A 14,656-nucleotide genomic window follows, 5' to 3' on the forward strand; every position below is an offset into this window, starting at 1 on the left:
ATATATATATATATATATGTTTATTACTTTCGTACGACATGGTTAGACGCTGCCTCTGATGCAGGATCTGCTTCACCACAGCTGGAGATTTATTCCATGATGTCTGTTTCAATAATAATAAATTAAAAATGAACTAATAAATGTCATGTATTTAAATTAAATACTTGATGTCTATTTTAATATTAAGAATAGTACTAACGTTCTGTGGTGTAACCAAAGCCATGCAGGTGGGGGAAACGAAATGAACCAGCCTAACCTAGCCCAAAATGCATGCGTTGTTATGTGTTTGTGAGCTGAAGTTAGTTACTTTCTTCCAGGTCACACTGATGCTGCTGGACCAGAGTAACAGAGAGCACATCATCGATGCTTTCCGTCCCGACATCACTTCCTCCTCATTCCAGAGGCCTGTAAGCGAGATGAACATCGCCAGCGGCTGCCCGCTCTTCTGTCCGCTGTCCAAGCTGGAGGGCAAGAACTCATACATACGTGACGACACCATCTTCATCAAAGCCATCGTGGATCTCACTGGCCTTTAGGTTTTCTACTTTCGTACGACATGATTAGACGCTGCCCCTGACGCAGGGTCTGCTTCACCACAGCAGGAGATTTATTCCATGACGTCTGTTTTGACACGTTTCCCTGCATGTGTTAAGCTGTCACAAATGTTGCACTGATGCACAGTTCCAGAAAGGGTCAGTAGAGCTCTATAATAGGCAAAAGGGTCATGCAACACTGGAATTGAACGTGAAGTCCGGTCCAGTTACATAGTGTAGATCATAATGCAAAATAGATCATCCAGAAATGAAAATTTGATGAAAATTTGACACACCCTCAGAACATGCAAGATGTAGATGAGTTTGTTTCTTCATCAGATTTGGAGAAATGTAGCATTGCATCACTTGCTCACCAATGGATCCTCTGCAGTGAATGGGTGCCGTCAGAATGAGAGTCCAAACAGCTGATAAAAACATCCCCAAGTAATCCACACCACTCCAGTCCATCAGTTAACATCTTGTTAGTGAAGTGAAAAGCTGCACATTTGTAGGAAACAAACCTATCAAGGCGTTTTTAACTTCAAACGAGTCCTCTATCCATAATAATGTTGTCTGGTCTGAATCAGGAGAGAAATATGCACAGATCAAGCTCAGTTCACAAACAATTCTAAACAAATATGTGGGTGGATTGTGATGTGAGAGGACAACAGGAGATGGACTTTTCACTAATGGAAGCATTATTACGGATTATGGACTATTTTTATTGATTATGGATTTTTTTTTTCAAAGCCGGAAGCAACAGTTTGAAGTTAAAGACGTCTTGATGATGGATTTGTTTCTTACAAATGCGCATCTTTTGGCTTCACAAGACATTAACTGATGGACTGGAGTGGTGTGGATTATTGTGATGTTTTTATCAGCTGTTTGGACTCTCATTCTGACGGCACCCATTCACTGCAGAGCATCCATTGCTAAGCAAGTGATGCAATGCTGCATTTCTCCAAATCTGATGAAGAAACAAACTCATCTACATCTTGGATGGCCTGAGGGTGAGGACATTTTCAGCAACTATTCCTTTAAGCTCTTCACTTTTTTTGCATTTACTGTACTAATTACTGTAGGTGGAAAATGGATTTAATCACGGTAAAATGCGTTAATATTATCAGTAACAGAATGCATCCTCTAATTAGACAATTTAATAAACAAACACGCTGATTAGCATTTTTATCAATTGCAATTTGCATGTCGAAAACCATGAAATGTGGCCAGCACACTTTATTTTGGAAACGTCATTGCTAAGTGGATAAATTGTGCTCCTGTAGTGATTTTAAGCGTCAAAGGGGTTTTAATTGTCATACAGTAAGTATAGTGAGGGTCATGATCGTGGATTTCCTTTAATTGGTGTTTGGATACATCTGTGGAAGATAGTTTGACGTTTAAAGGTAAAAATGGTACCGTAGGTGTCTGTGAAATAAACGGTCCCAGGCAGGAGTCCTGTGCACATGAATATTCAAGTTATTACGTTGCATTTTGTATATTTATAAGAAACGATGAGAAGTCTTGTTATTACTTTTGTAAATAGGAATATTTATACAGTTTACATGGTACATCGGAGCTTGAGTTTGTAGTGCTTGTTGGCTTTATGGAGTGCGAGTTTATATTCTATTCTTTTTAAATTCTTCTCACTGCCAAACGACGTACGAGGCAGTTTGCGTATTTTCTAGTGTAAACTGAGATGTTTACACAGGACCAAGCATTTGAAAACTTTTGCTATACAATTCTCTTTTATATTTGGCATTGGGGGTGTAACTAGTTAACCAGAATCCACTGATTTTAAACCAGTTATGACAACTATTGAAACTTCTCTGTGCATGAGAGGCCTCAATCTGCAAATGCACATGATATTTATCATAAACAGTTTTCTCATCCAGTGAGTGATGACACCACTGCTGACATACTTTAGAGATGAATAAAATAAATATTAAACATGATTATTATTTTATATGATACACTGCTTCTATTCTTAAAAATAAAAGCAGATATTGATATATTCATACTATATAAGCAATCGCTATGTATCTTTATATATAACCATAAGCTCTCAAAGTGAGGGATCTTTATACAGTAAATGTATATACAGTTTACATCTATTTTATTATATTTAATGCATATTATTTATATAGCTGTACATGTGCAGTCATGGTGGTTTAAAACTAATTTTCACTTCTTCTTAGTAAATTGTCGGAAGTACAGATTAATTTGTACATGCGATGCCTTGCGATAAACTAAATCTGATCGCTCGATATGAGAAATAGTTCATCTCAAAGCTGAGGATCTATAAACTGCAATACTGATGAAGCTCAGTTTTAGGGCATTTCTTAAAAGGGATGAAATAGATGATACCAGACATTAAAAAGATATGTTATACTGTGTTTCTGTGACATTATTTGTGCCAAATATGCATAGTGTTGTTAAGAGTTATTAGATAACGATCTGTCCTTTAATGAAAACGGAATTTTATAAAAACAAAAACTTAATTTCACTTTATTATTTTTTTCTTTAAATTGAGATTCGTGCCAGGTGAAATTTCCAGCTAATTTTTCAAGTATATTACACTGCAAATTATATACCCGCAGATTTGTACAATTCATAACAATGGGCTGCTGATTCAAAATATTTTATTACTTTTAATGAACAATTTAATACACTGAATAATTATTCGGGCTAACAGAAGTTACTAAATGTACTGTATGTTCCAAAAACTGAGCTACAATAATTAATGCCACACTTTGATTTTGATAGCTCACAGTTTTTTTCCACTATTTAGAAAGATGTTTTTCCTGTACCTCTATCTTTTTTTAAGTTTATTCAAGTATGTTTCTATGGAAGATGCGAAATTTGTCATAAAACATAAAAATTAACATTTCACAAACCTTGATCATGGCTACTGTTGATATTTTACAATCTCAAACGTCATGGTCTGCTTAGTCGCTTGGTATTACACTCATCATCAAGGCTAGAATTACACTGTCACAAACACGCACATGTTGTTATTATGCGTAATTAACATTGCTGGCTGTATTAGAAATACATTTCTGAATGATAATTAATAAAACAATTAATAAAAAAAATATTTCTCAATTAGAATTTTGGTTTTTAACAATTAATAATTATATATATGTATTATGTTACATAATATATGTGTTTGTATATATATATATATATATATATATATGTGTGTGTGTGTGTTTTAACAATTCATTATTATTAATTATATTATTATAATATAATATTAATGAACTATTATTTTATATATTATTTATTAAAAGTTTTGTTTTTATAATAAAAGTTATTATAATTGTATTATTGTTAAAAAACGAATTTCTCTGTGAGAATTACTAATTATTATTATGATTTTTTTTTTCTGGATAGGTAAAGAGAACTTGACAACACATAAAAAATCCCAACGTTACAAATTACATTTTTATTTCCTATTTTGTTGATCAATTTTAGACACATTTCAGGAGAAGAGATCAAGTTAAGCTAAGATCATGTTATGCACACACTCCCAAAATGATGTGATAGTTATATATATTCGAAATAAACTACAAACTAAAAATAGATACATTTCTTTTTTCCTCATTCTTTCTTGTAGCAATTCCCTCTCAGTCACACACCTGACTGAAAGGCTCACTATGCAGCTTATTATGCAGGCCTTTGTCTTCTCAGGTGTGAATCACTCATTATACATGACCATTCACGCCCCCTCGCATATTCCTTTTCTACACAAAAAGTGTCTTAGAAAATTTAAATCAATATATTGTTTTCTGTGAGTGAGTAAACAAGATGATTTTCACATCATTCTGAAGAAAAAACTCTAGACTTCAAGATCCAGTTCTCAATAGTCTTGTGAACAAATGTTCTGTATGTGTTTTATGGCCTTATTTCAGTGACTTTAAAATTTTAGTTTTTCACTAAGCACGCATAAACGTTGTTTTCTCAAAAACACAATCACATACATACATGCTGCCCACATATTATTGTAGCCCAGTTTGTGCTGATTATGGTGCTACTAAACTTGGCCATTAAAATGTTTATTAGCAACTGAAAAAAGCACAAATGTCAGGACATGTCAAAACTTCTCCAGGGCCCAAAACACCCTCGGACCCCAGAGGGTTAATCAACACTTTTTAGGGATTATAGATACCGAGGACTCTATGGGGGGAAAGAAAACAATCACATTGAAATTTGATTCTTTAATTTTGAAAACTGACAAAATGAACACATTTATTTGCACCATCCTGACTACCGCATGTCAGACCTGAGCGTGGTAATGATGAGGAAATGACAGCACTGGTCTCGAAGACACTTCCTCCTCTGAAATAAAATCTGTACAAGATCATTGAATATTTCCTTTAATCATTCTAAATATGGAGGTTTGTTACCCTCCACCAATCACGGCTGTTTCTGACATATCAAAGGTCTGAAGAAGCCGTATTCGCTGGCGTTCACTGGTCTAATAATGTTGACATGGAAGGCAATGTTCGAATGGCTAAAACTGTTTCACTCAGGAGTTTTAATCGTATCTGTCTGTGACGGGAGACGGGCTGTTGACGAGAGATGTGTGGGATTTTGGGGAAAAGAGAAAGAGGGATATTTAAAGTCTATGATCTTTTCCGTCTGCCTTCCAAGTTTCTGAAATTGACTGGCCGGATCTTCATCTCCGCGAATGGAATCGAATGCTCGTGGCCTTTCCAGTGGAACCAATTGATGCCCTGTGAATTAAAATACTTTCATTTAAATTCAGTATGTTACAAAACATTTCAGTGTTGTATATGAGAGGGTATAAAGTACTTAAATATATTTTAATTATTGTAGTTGAATATTATTTGGGGGAAATTGTACTTTTATCTACTCGAGCATTATTGAACCTGAGGACTTGGACGACGTTTTATGGATTATATTTCCAAGGGAAAATTATGTTTTTTACTAATTACACTTTCATTTAGACCGCTGATTATTATGATGCAAATCTATCCTCTTAATATTAAGCTATACTGGTAACGCTTTACAATAAGGTTCCATTTATTAACATTTATTAACTACATTAGTTAACACGAACTAACCAGTGTAATTTTAGTATTAATTATATACTATTATAGTTTTTTTTTTTAATTTTTTGAATGAGCTTTTATTTTTAATAAGGTTCCATTTATTAACTACATTAGTTAACATGAATAAACCAATGTTATTTTAGTATTAATTATATACTATTACAGTTTTTATTAATATTTTGAATTAGCTTTTATTTTTTTTTATTGTAATTTTAATTACATTGTTAGTAATTTTGTTATGTGCTTCTGTCGTTTTTTTATGTTTATTTTAAATATTACCATTTAGGTTTAATTTATTTTTATTTCAGTTTTAGTTTTAGTCCAATGTTAATTTTGATTTAGTAATTTTACTGTTTAAACTAACTTAAACTAAACGAAAACTAGAAACTGAAACCAGTTAAATAAGTAATTCATCTAATATTTATTTTATCTTATTTCAGCTTTATTTCAAGTAACAAAAATGTTTAATAGTTTTAGTTTTAGATGGAACTAATCTTAATCAATGTTTATTTAAAATTTTCTGATACATTATTCAAATCAAAAGTTGTATCTGTTCATATTATTTAATGGAGCTGAACTAATGATGAACAGTTGTATGTTTATTAACAAAATGAATAAATACTGTTAATTAATAAATACCAGGACAAATGTGCAGCTCATTGTTAGGTAATGCATTATCTGACATGAACTAATGGGTCCTTATTGTAAAGTATGTATATTTTTGTCTATTTTACTGAGAAAAGTCAGATCATGTTTGTTATTGAACTTTTATTTTAAAAATTAAAAAAAACAAAAAAAACAGTAAAATTCATTTTGATATAAAATGTAATTGGCCAAAATATTGGAGAATATGACTTACTTTGCTGTGACTGCTGTCTCCATATTTCCCCATCAGGTTCACTCGATGGCAGTTTTTATACCAGAACGCTCCCTTGTAGGACAGGGCACAGTTGGTGACGGCAATGTCATTGTCATTGTTATAGGTGGAGAAGGGTCTGTTCTGGTGATATGACAAGGAATCACCTAAAGAGAGACACAAAGACACAATATTACAAGCTAAATATTACAAAACCTTTGCCAACATTGGGTATGAAATAGTGTCACTCATTTAAGAACGATGCATCATGAAGTATGCATGTATTCTAGGGTGAAATGACCTTATGACCATCATATTTGCATGAGATACGGTTCTTAATTGGCATTGATGGTTCTATGAAGAACCTTTAACATCCATGGAACTTTTCTATTGTACAAAAAGTTTTTATAGTGAAAAAATGTTCTTTAGAAAACGGAGAGTTCCGGTCCTTGATTCTGATTGGTTGAGCTGCGTTCGAAGCTGTTGTAAATTACTCTACAAACATACACCTTTGTTGACTTTGTGTGTTGCTCGGCAACCACTTTGTTGCAACCGCAACTGTTTCTGAGGAGCTACATTGTTTGGTGGAAGAATACTGTTTTTATTAATATCATTACACTTTGTTTGATCTGTTTTATTTTGTGAAACCTAACTACGTATATGGAATAACCGTTTTATAAAAGCAATAAGCACCGTGAAGCCGTGGTTTACAGTGAATTTATAACAGCTAAGGGGGTTTTAGGCACTTCGCTTCACGTCGTTCCTAACAATGCCCCTTAGCTGTTATAAATTCACTGTAAAACACGGCTTCTTGGGGCTTATTGCTTTATTAGATAATTAGTGTTCTTCACACTAAGAAAAATGGTTATTTTAAGAACTGTTCACTAAAAAGTTATTTTTGGAACCAAAAATGGTTCTTCTATGACATCGCCTCTTTTTGGAACCTTTATTTTTAAAGGGGTGCTATTATGCTTTTTCACTTTTTCAACTTTAGTTAGTTTGTAATGTTGCTGTTTGAGCATAAAAAAGTTACAAAGCTCAAAGTGCACTTCAAAAGGAGATATTTTATTTAACAGAAATCACTTTTCAAAAACTACAACGAACGACTCGTTTGGACTACAACGCATATTTTCCGGGATTTGTGATATCACAAATATCGACGAATGGGACGAGACCTGGTTGAGCTGCACTAGAGAAGGCAACGAGTGTTATCACTAAGACGGAGACGCGCTAGTTTTCACAAGGCAGACGAACTTAGAGTGGTTACAATCATCCGGGTTTAAATCGTGCTCAAATTGATTTGATTTTGACGCAATATTTACACTGAAGCTGGCAGGCGGCTACGGTAAGGGGCGTAACATTTCCCGACCAGGTGCCGAGTGCTGCCAATCACAACACACACACTGGCCCAGCTAACCGATCACAACACACACACTGGCCCAGCTAACCGATCACAGCACACACTGACCCAGCTAACCGATCACAGCACACACTGGCCCAGCTAACCAATCACAGCACATTTCGTATTTCAGAAGGCGGACCTTCATTTGATCCAGGAACTATTCGAGCCGTTCACGCCAGACTGGGGAGAGAGGTGTTGTAATAATGTAAAATATGTGAAAAATAATGTGTTTTTCGAACAATCTAGTATGAGAGCCTCTTCTAGTACACCCCCAAAACAAAATCAAGACTTTCTAAAAGAGCATACAACCCCTTTAAGAGTGTAATATGTATTCCATTGGATAATAGTGTATACCAAATGCATAATGTATATGGAATTTACCTGCGGTACCACTGTATGCACCAATCTGGATCTTGTAGCGGGACCGAGGATCTGCGATGTAAAATTTATCGTAGACTGCAAACACACTCTCCTGTCCGTCACGCAGGTCCACGCGCAACTCGTACTGACCGGCTGAGGTGATTTTGTGAAGATTTGAAAGTCCTGAAAGACAAAGATGCACCATCTGCGTCAGTAAACCCAGATTGAGTAGATTTTAGTGTTGTAATGACTTTGGCCTGTTAAAATCGAGTCGCACCGAGCCAGAACTCATCGTTCGTGTCGCCGAATCCTGCAGAGTAGTTCCTCCAGTTCCTGTAGAAATCCAGCTTGCCGCTCTGACGCCGTAGGAACACCTGTGGAGACAAACACATTTGTTTACAGGGGAAATTAGTTCATGCATTCCCTGGAAACTGAACCCATGACCTTGGCTTTTTTTTCTTTTCTTAGAATTGTGAGAAAGTCAGAATTGTTACCTTGAAAGCCTCAGTTAACATTTTCTTTTTTTTTTTTTGTGGCAGAAACAAGCTTCCATACTTGCTCATGGTAAAAATGTTTCCATTGAAATATGATACAACTTAATCATGAATAGCATAACAGGTATTCTTATAATTCAGAAACACATTTAAAACTAACTATATTACTGCTCAAACTTAAGAGTTATGGGTTTGTTCGAATCATTCTTAAAGTCAACACGAAATCAAAATATATTTTTTATGAAATACTGGAATAAAACGAGATTATTGATGCAATTCAGTCAATCTTCTATTTTATTCCATTCAGTTTATTCAATCTTCTATTTTATAACATTCAGTTTATACATAGAGGTTAGTTTCAACTAAGTTTAATGGTGCAATGCAAACATGTTTAGTAGTGTGTAAGCTGTAAAACTAGCTGGTGCAACCGGTGCAAGAGCTGATCTGGACTCACCATCCAGCCACCGCCGTCGGTGCTCATGTCACAGTAAACTCGGACCGGCTGCTTCTCGTCTCCGCTGATGTAAATGGTGTACGGACCCGAGGCCGTCTCTCCGTTCAGCAGAGTTTCTGAGCAGTCCTTGGTGTTCCTGTAGCGCGTGCCAGCTGCACACAATATGAGGATTTGATTCAACAATCAGACAGCAAATAATAAAGTGACGTGACATGTGGCCAAGTATGGTGACCCATTCTCGGAATTAGTGCTCTGCATTTATCCCATCCTAAGGGCACACACACACCGTGAACACACACCCGGAGCAGTGGGCAGCCATTTATGCTGCGGCGCCCGGGGAGCAGTTGGGGGTTCGGTGCCTTGCTCAAGGGCACCTCAGTCGTGGTATTGAAGGTGGGAGAGAGTGCTGTACATTCACTCCCCCCACCTACAATCCCTGCCGGTACGAGACTCGAACCCGCAACCTTTGGGTTACGAGTCCGACTCGTATATATATACACAATAATTGTGATAGTATTTTCCTTATTGTGGAGCATTAATGTTATTGATTAAAGATTACAGTAATGATTTATTTACAGTAATGGTCATTTTAGAATAATTGATATACTGTTTGTAGTTTTTGCTAATGTCTTGATTTAGATTTTATTGTTATATTTTTTGTTTTCATTTCAATTTTAAAGGTTTTATTAATTTTGTTATGAGTTTTTGCCATTTTGATCAGTTCAAGTTCATTTATTTATACAGCACATTTGAAAACAGCCACAAGAGTGACCAAAGTGCTGTACATTAAAATCAAACCATAAACACATAAATCAGAAATAATAAAACACATGAATTTAAAACCAAAAGGAATGACTGATCAACAATTCTGAAGACAGTAATAATCAGGACCATAATACAATGTAATAAGAATGGGATATTAGTAAGCCAGTATCAGATTTTTTAAAATATGTCTAAATAGTTTTTATTTTTAGTTTATTTAGTTTTAGTTATTTTAATACTTCAGCTTAAACTGAACAAAAATGAGAAACGTTGCCTTGGAATTTTTTTTCACGGGGACTTTCCCACGGGGAAGTCGTGGCCTAATGGTTAGAGAGTCGGACTCGTAACCCAAAGGTTGTGGGTTCGAGTCTCGTACCGGCAGGGATTGTAGGTGGGGGGAGTGAATGTACAGCGCTCTCTTCCACCTTCAATACCACGACTGAGGTGCCCTTGAGCAAGGCACCGAACCCCCAACTGCTCCCCGGGCGCCGCAGCATAAATGGCTGCCCACTGCTCCGGGTGTGTGTTCACGGTTTGTGTGTGTTCACTGCGGTGTGTGTGCACTTTGGATGGGTAAATGCAGAGCACTAATTCTGAGTATGGGTCACCATACTTGGCCACATGTCACTTCACTTTTTTTATTTGTTTTTATTCTTATTGCCGTAAGAATTGTCAGTTTTGATTTCATGGTGACTTTAAGGGTGATTGGAAGTTTGATCAAGAGTAATATAGCTGAGGTTGTGCTAGGAGAAAAGCAGTGTTGTGTGTAGTAAACAGACTGACCCGTGCTGAAGACGGTGCTGATCCGTGTGCTCCGCTTGTCCTCAGCGACGGCCTGCAGTCGGACTGTGTGCTCAGTGCTGCTTCTCAGATCAGACAGACCGTGTGAGGTCGCAGACGGCTCTAGATTCAGTTCCTGTGTGAACATGCATCAATTATGATCTGAACACCTTCTAATATTTAATAATTATTGTTATGCATCATATATTATATATTATTTTGATCACTTTTGTAATGTTGGAGCACTTTGAGTATAAGTTGCATTACAAATAAAACATATTATTATTATTCTGATTAGTATTATGACTATTATTATTATGATAGTGATGATGATGATTGTTGTTGTTGTCTAATCGTATCCAAAAACAGAATTCTAGAATTTGCAAAATTAACAAAACTCTCTAGATGTTCAAATTGTGCCTATATAAAATAAATTAATAAAAGAAAATATATATTTTTTGTTTTGTTATGGTGTTAATTAATTTAATTAATTAAAATAAATAAATAAATACATTATGTTATAGTATTTTTATACATGAAATAATATGTATTATAAACTATATTATAATATATTATCAAGCAATTCATGTATACTTATAAAATATTCTCCAGATGCTCAAATTGTGCCTTGAGCCATATAAATTACTAATGCATATAGGTTATATTAGTTATATATGATTTTAAACCTGCATGGATTGTATACGGTATAGTTTTAAATAGATATTTCAACCTCAAAAATGTCTTTTGTGCTCCACAGAAGAACGCAAGTCGTACAGGTTTGCAAACAACACAAGTTGATTTTTGGTTGAACGATCCCTTTTATATGGCCTATGTAATTACACTAAAAGCTTACAATTCTCAATAGCAGAAGTGGGTAGCTATAAACATCTGAAGGTTAGTAGTATGTGAGAAAAGTCTGACCCTGACATCCCCGTCCGCTGCTTCAAAGGTCAGGATATATGCGGTGATGGCGGCCCGCGGCGGCGTCCAGGTGAGAACGGCGCTGTCTGTCTGGATATTACTGGCAACCAGATCACGCGGAGTGTCCACATCTACATAACAGCAGAGAAATCAGATTACACTGACATTTATTCAGACAATTAGATGAGTTAGAATGAAAAAACAAAACCATGCTAGTATTAGGGGCAACACTTGTGAATGAGCTGGAAATAAATAAAGAATGCATTCATTGTTTAGAATTGATCATTGTTCTCACAGCATTTAGCTGAGTTAATGACAGTCCGTTATTATGAGAATCAGGAGAATGACGGTATTTTCAGTGAAGAAAACTGAGTGTAAAAAGTATCCTAAACTCAGGTTCTCTCACTGATGCATTATGGGAGAATATATTTTTGTTTACAAAATTGTTTTTGACAAAACAGAAAAAAGTGTTGAAATAAGCAGGCCAGCAGTTTATCATTATTATTATTATTATGCAGGTAGTTACATTTGGAAAAAGATTTAAAAAAATTGTATTGATTATCAGATGCAAGGCATAAAATATTTAAAAAAAAATTATTTTATTATTAACCATAAAAAAATAAATAATATTAGTATTATTGTTATTATATCTTATAATTATTTTTAAGTAATTTGTGGCACATAATTTTTTTTTTCAACCAGGACAAACGAGAAACTAACAGTAAATAACTTTAAAATATATAAAACATTAAAAGCTGTGTTAATGCTGATTTAAATATTCCATATTTGTTGTATTTTGATACATTAAATGTTTTTTTTATTATTCAATTAGGTCACATATGATAGAACAACAGGACATTTCTTAAAAAAAATTAAAAAAAAATTATTCTTAAATAAAACAAAACATTAAAAGCTGTGTTAAACCTGCTTTTAATATTACTACTACTACTACTACTACTAATAATAATAATACTTATTATTATTTAGAAAATTATTTTTTGTGATAAATTAAATGGTTTTAATTTTCGATGAAGACATATGAAATAATAGGACATAAAATAATAATTAAAATAATTATGAAAATGAATATAATGAATAGAATATAATGAGTATAATGAGAATTATAAATAATAAGATAATTAAAATAAATTAAAATGAATAGGACATAAAACAATACAAAAAAAATATTGTGTAAGTTCATATAATAGCATATTAATCATATGCAAAAAAAAAAATAATGCATTACAGAATTTCACTATAATTTTAAATCAAATTCCTCCCTGTTTCTGAAGAATCCCGCAGATGAACTGCTCAATAAAGAAGTGCTGCTGTATTGGATGTTTTAAGTAATTTGTGGCACATAATTTTTTTTTTCAACCAGGACAAACGAGAAACTAACAGTAAATAACTTTAAAATATATAAAACATTAAAAGCTGTGTTAATGCTGATTTAAATATTCCATATTTGTTGTATTTTGATACATTAAATGTTTTTTTTATTATTCAATTAGGTCACATATGATAGAACAACAGGACATTTCTTTAAAAAAATAAAAAAAAAATTATTCTTAAATAAAACAAAACATTAAAAGCTGTGTTAAACCTGCTTTTAATATTACTACTACTACTACTACTACTAATAATAATACTTATTATTATTTAGAAAATTATTTTTTGTGATAAATTAAATGGTTTTAATTTTCGATGAAGACATATGAAATAATAGGACATAAAATAATAATTAAAATAATTATGAAAATGAATATAATGAATAGAATATAATGAGTATAATGAGAATTATAAATAATAAGATAATTAAAATAAATTAAAATGAATAGGACATAAAACAATACAAAAAAAATATTGTGTAAGTTCATATAATAGCATATTAATCATATGCAAAAAAAAAAATAATGCATTACAGAATTTCACTATAATTTTAAATCAAATTCCTCCCTGTTTCTGAAGAATCCCGCAGATGAACTGCTCAATAAAGAAGTGCTGCTGTATTGGATGAGGTCTATAGGGGACGCTGGAGCTCTAGTAATGGCTGAAGCTCCTCTCACCTGTGGTGAAGTCTGTGGTCGCTGGAGCACTTTTCTCTCGGTTTCTGATGGCAAAAACATTGACAGTGTATTGAGTTGCTGGAGCCAGTGAGCTCATCTCAAACTCCACCGTGTTTCCAGAAACCTGCTCTGATATCTCTGGCACTGTGGAGAAAAATACATCAATCAGAAATGATTCTATAAAACTAAAAAAGACAGAGCCTGAGAAATGATAACACGGTAACTGAATGTGAAAACAGATGTGGGTTTATGTTGGGGTAGCTGACATGTCAAGCAGTGACAGCAGTGTCCTGCGGTGTGACACGTAATATTACAATATCTCAAATCATTTTGTGCTCTACTCAGGGCGAGCAGCAGCAGAGACAATGCAGACAAGTCAAGCATGAATAAAGCAACCCAAACTAGAGCACAACAGAGAGTGCAGGAGTTTCCTCACCAGTGTCTGCGCTGTATGTGATGACATATCCATCCACGGTCGCCACGGCAGGTTGCCACAGCAACAGCACCTTTGTGTCGGTGACATTGACAGCAGTCAGGCTGCGTGGCGCATCCAGGGCTGGAGGTAAATTAATTAAATAATAAAAACATTACTTTGGCATGACTGATCTGTTATTATATAATTATATTATTGGTTATTTATAAAATCATGGTGTTGTTTTTTTGTTATATATATATATATATATATACAAAAAAATTTAATGTATATTTATACATTAATATAATAATTATTTAATTAATTTAAATTATATAAATAAATTAATTAATTAATTATTTAAATTATATTAATAATTTTAAATATTTTCATGGTTTTACATTTGAATGTACATGAATTACTGATCTGTTGCATATTATATTATATTATAATTTGTTTATATATATATATATATATTATTTTGTTATGATATTCATTTGTTATATGTAAAACAAACAAACAAACAAACAAAAAGATTACA

General features: G+C 33.8%; 2 protein-coding genes across 2 annotated transcripts in view; one reads left to right on the forward strand and one right to left on the reverse strand.

The window, feature by feature from the left end:
* LOC107557572 (TNF receptor-associated factor 2-like) overlaps positions 1-536 on the forward strand; it is an 11,778-nt gene extending 11,242 nt beyond the window's left edge. The window contains exon 9 of the mRNA XM_016241046.1: positions 318-536. Within this exon, the coding sequence (XP_016096532.1) occupies positions 318-536 (219 nt within the window). The remainder of the gene's footprint in view (positions 1-317) is intronic.
* Positions 537-4,676: 4,140 nt separating this feature from the next.
* The window catches only part of LOC107557573 (tenascin-like), an 82,442-nt gene continuing 72,462 nt past the window's right edge, over positions 4,677-14,656 (reverse strand). Inside the window, exons 14-22 of the mRNA XM_016241047.1 lie at positions 14,140-14,259; positions 13,704-13,847; positions 11,638-11,768; positions 10,720-10,852; positions 9,175-9,326; positions 8,504-8,600; positions 8,248-8,409; positions 6,468-6,631; positions 4,677-5,269 (exon numbers count right to left, since the gene is read on the reverse strand). Of these exons, the coding sequence (XP_016096533.1) occupies positions 5,159-5,269; positions 6,468-6,631; positions 8,248-8,409; positions 8,504-8,600; positions 9,175-9,326; positions 10,720-10,852; positions 11,638-11,768; positions 13,704-13,847; positions 14,140-14,259 (1,214 nt within the window). The 3' untranslated portion in view covers positions 4,677-5,158. The remainder of the gene's footprint in view (positions 5,270-6,467; positions 6,632-8,247; positions 8,410-8,503; positions 8,601-9,174; positions 9,327-10,719; positions 10,853-11,637; positions 11,769-13,703; positions 13,848-14,139; positions 14,260-14,656) is intronic.

This window comes from Sinocyclocheilus grahami, unplaced genomic scaffold (genome assembly GCF_001515645.1).
Source record: "Sinocyclocheilus grahami isolate Dianchi unplaced genomic scaffold, SAMN03320097.WGS_v1.1 scaffold609.1, whole genome shotgun sequence".
Lineage (NCBI taxonomy): Eukaryota > Metazoa > Chordata > Actinopteri > Cypriniformes > Cyprinidae > Sinocyclocheilus > Sinocyclocheilus grahami.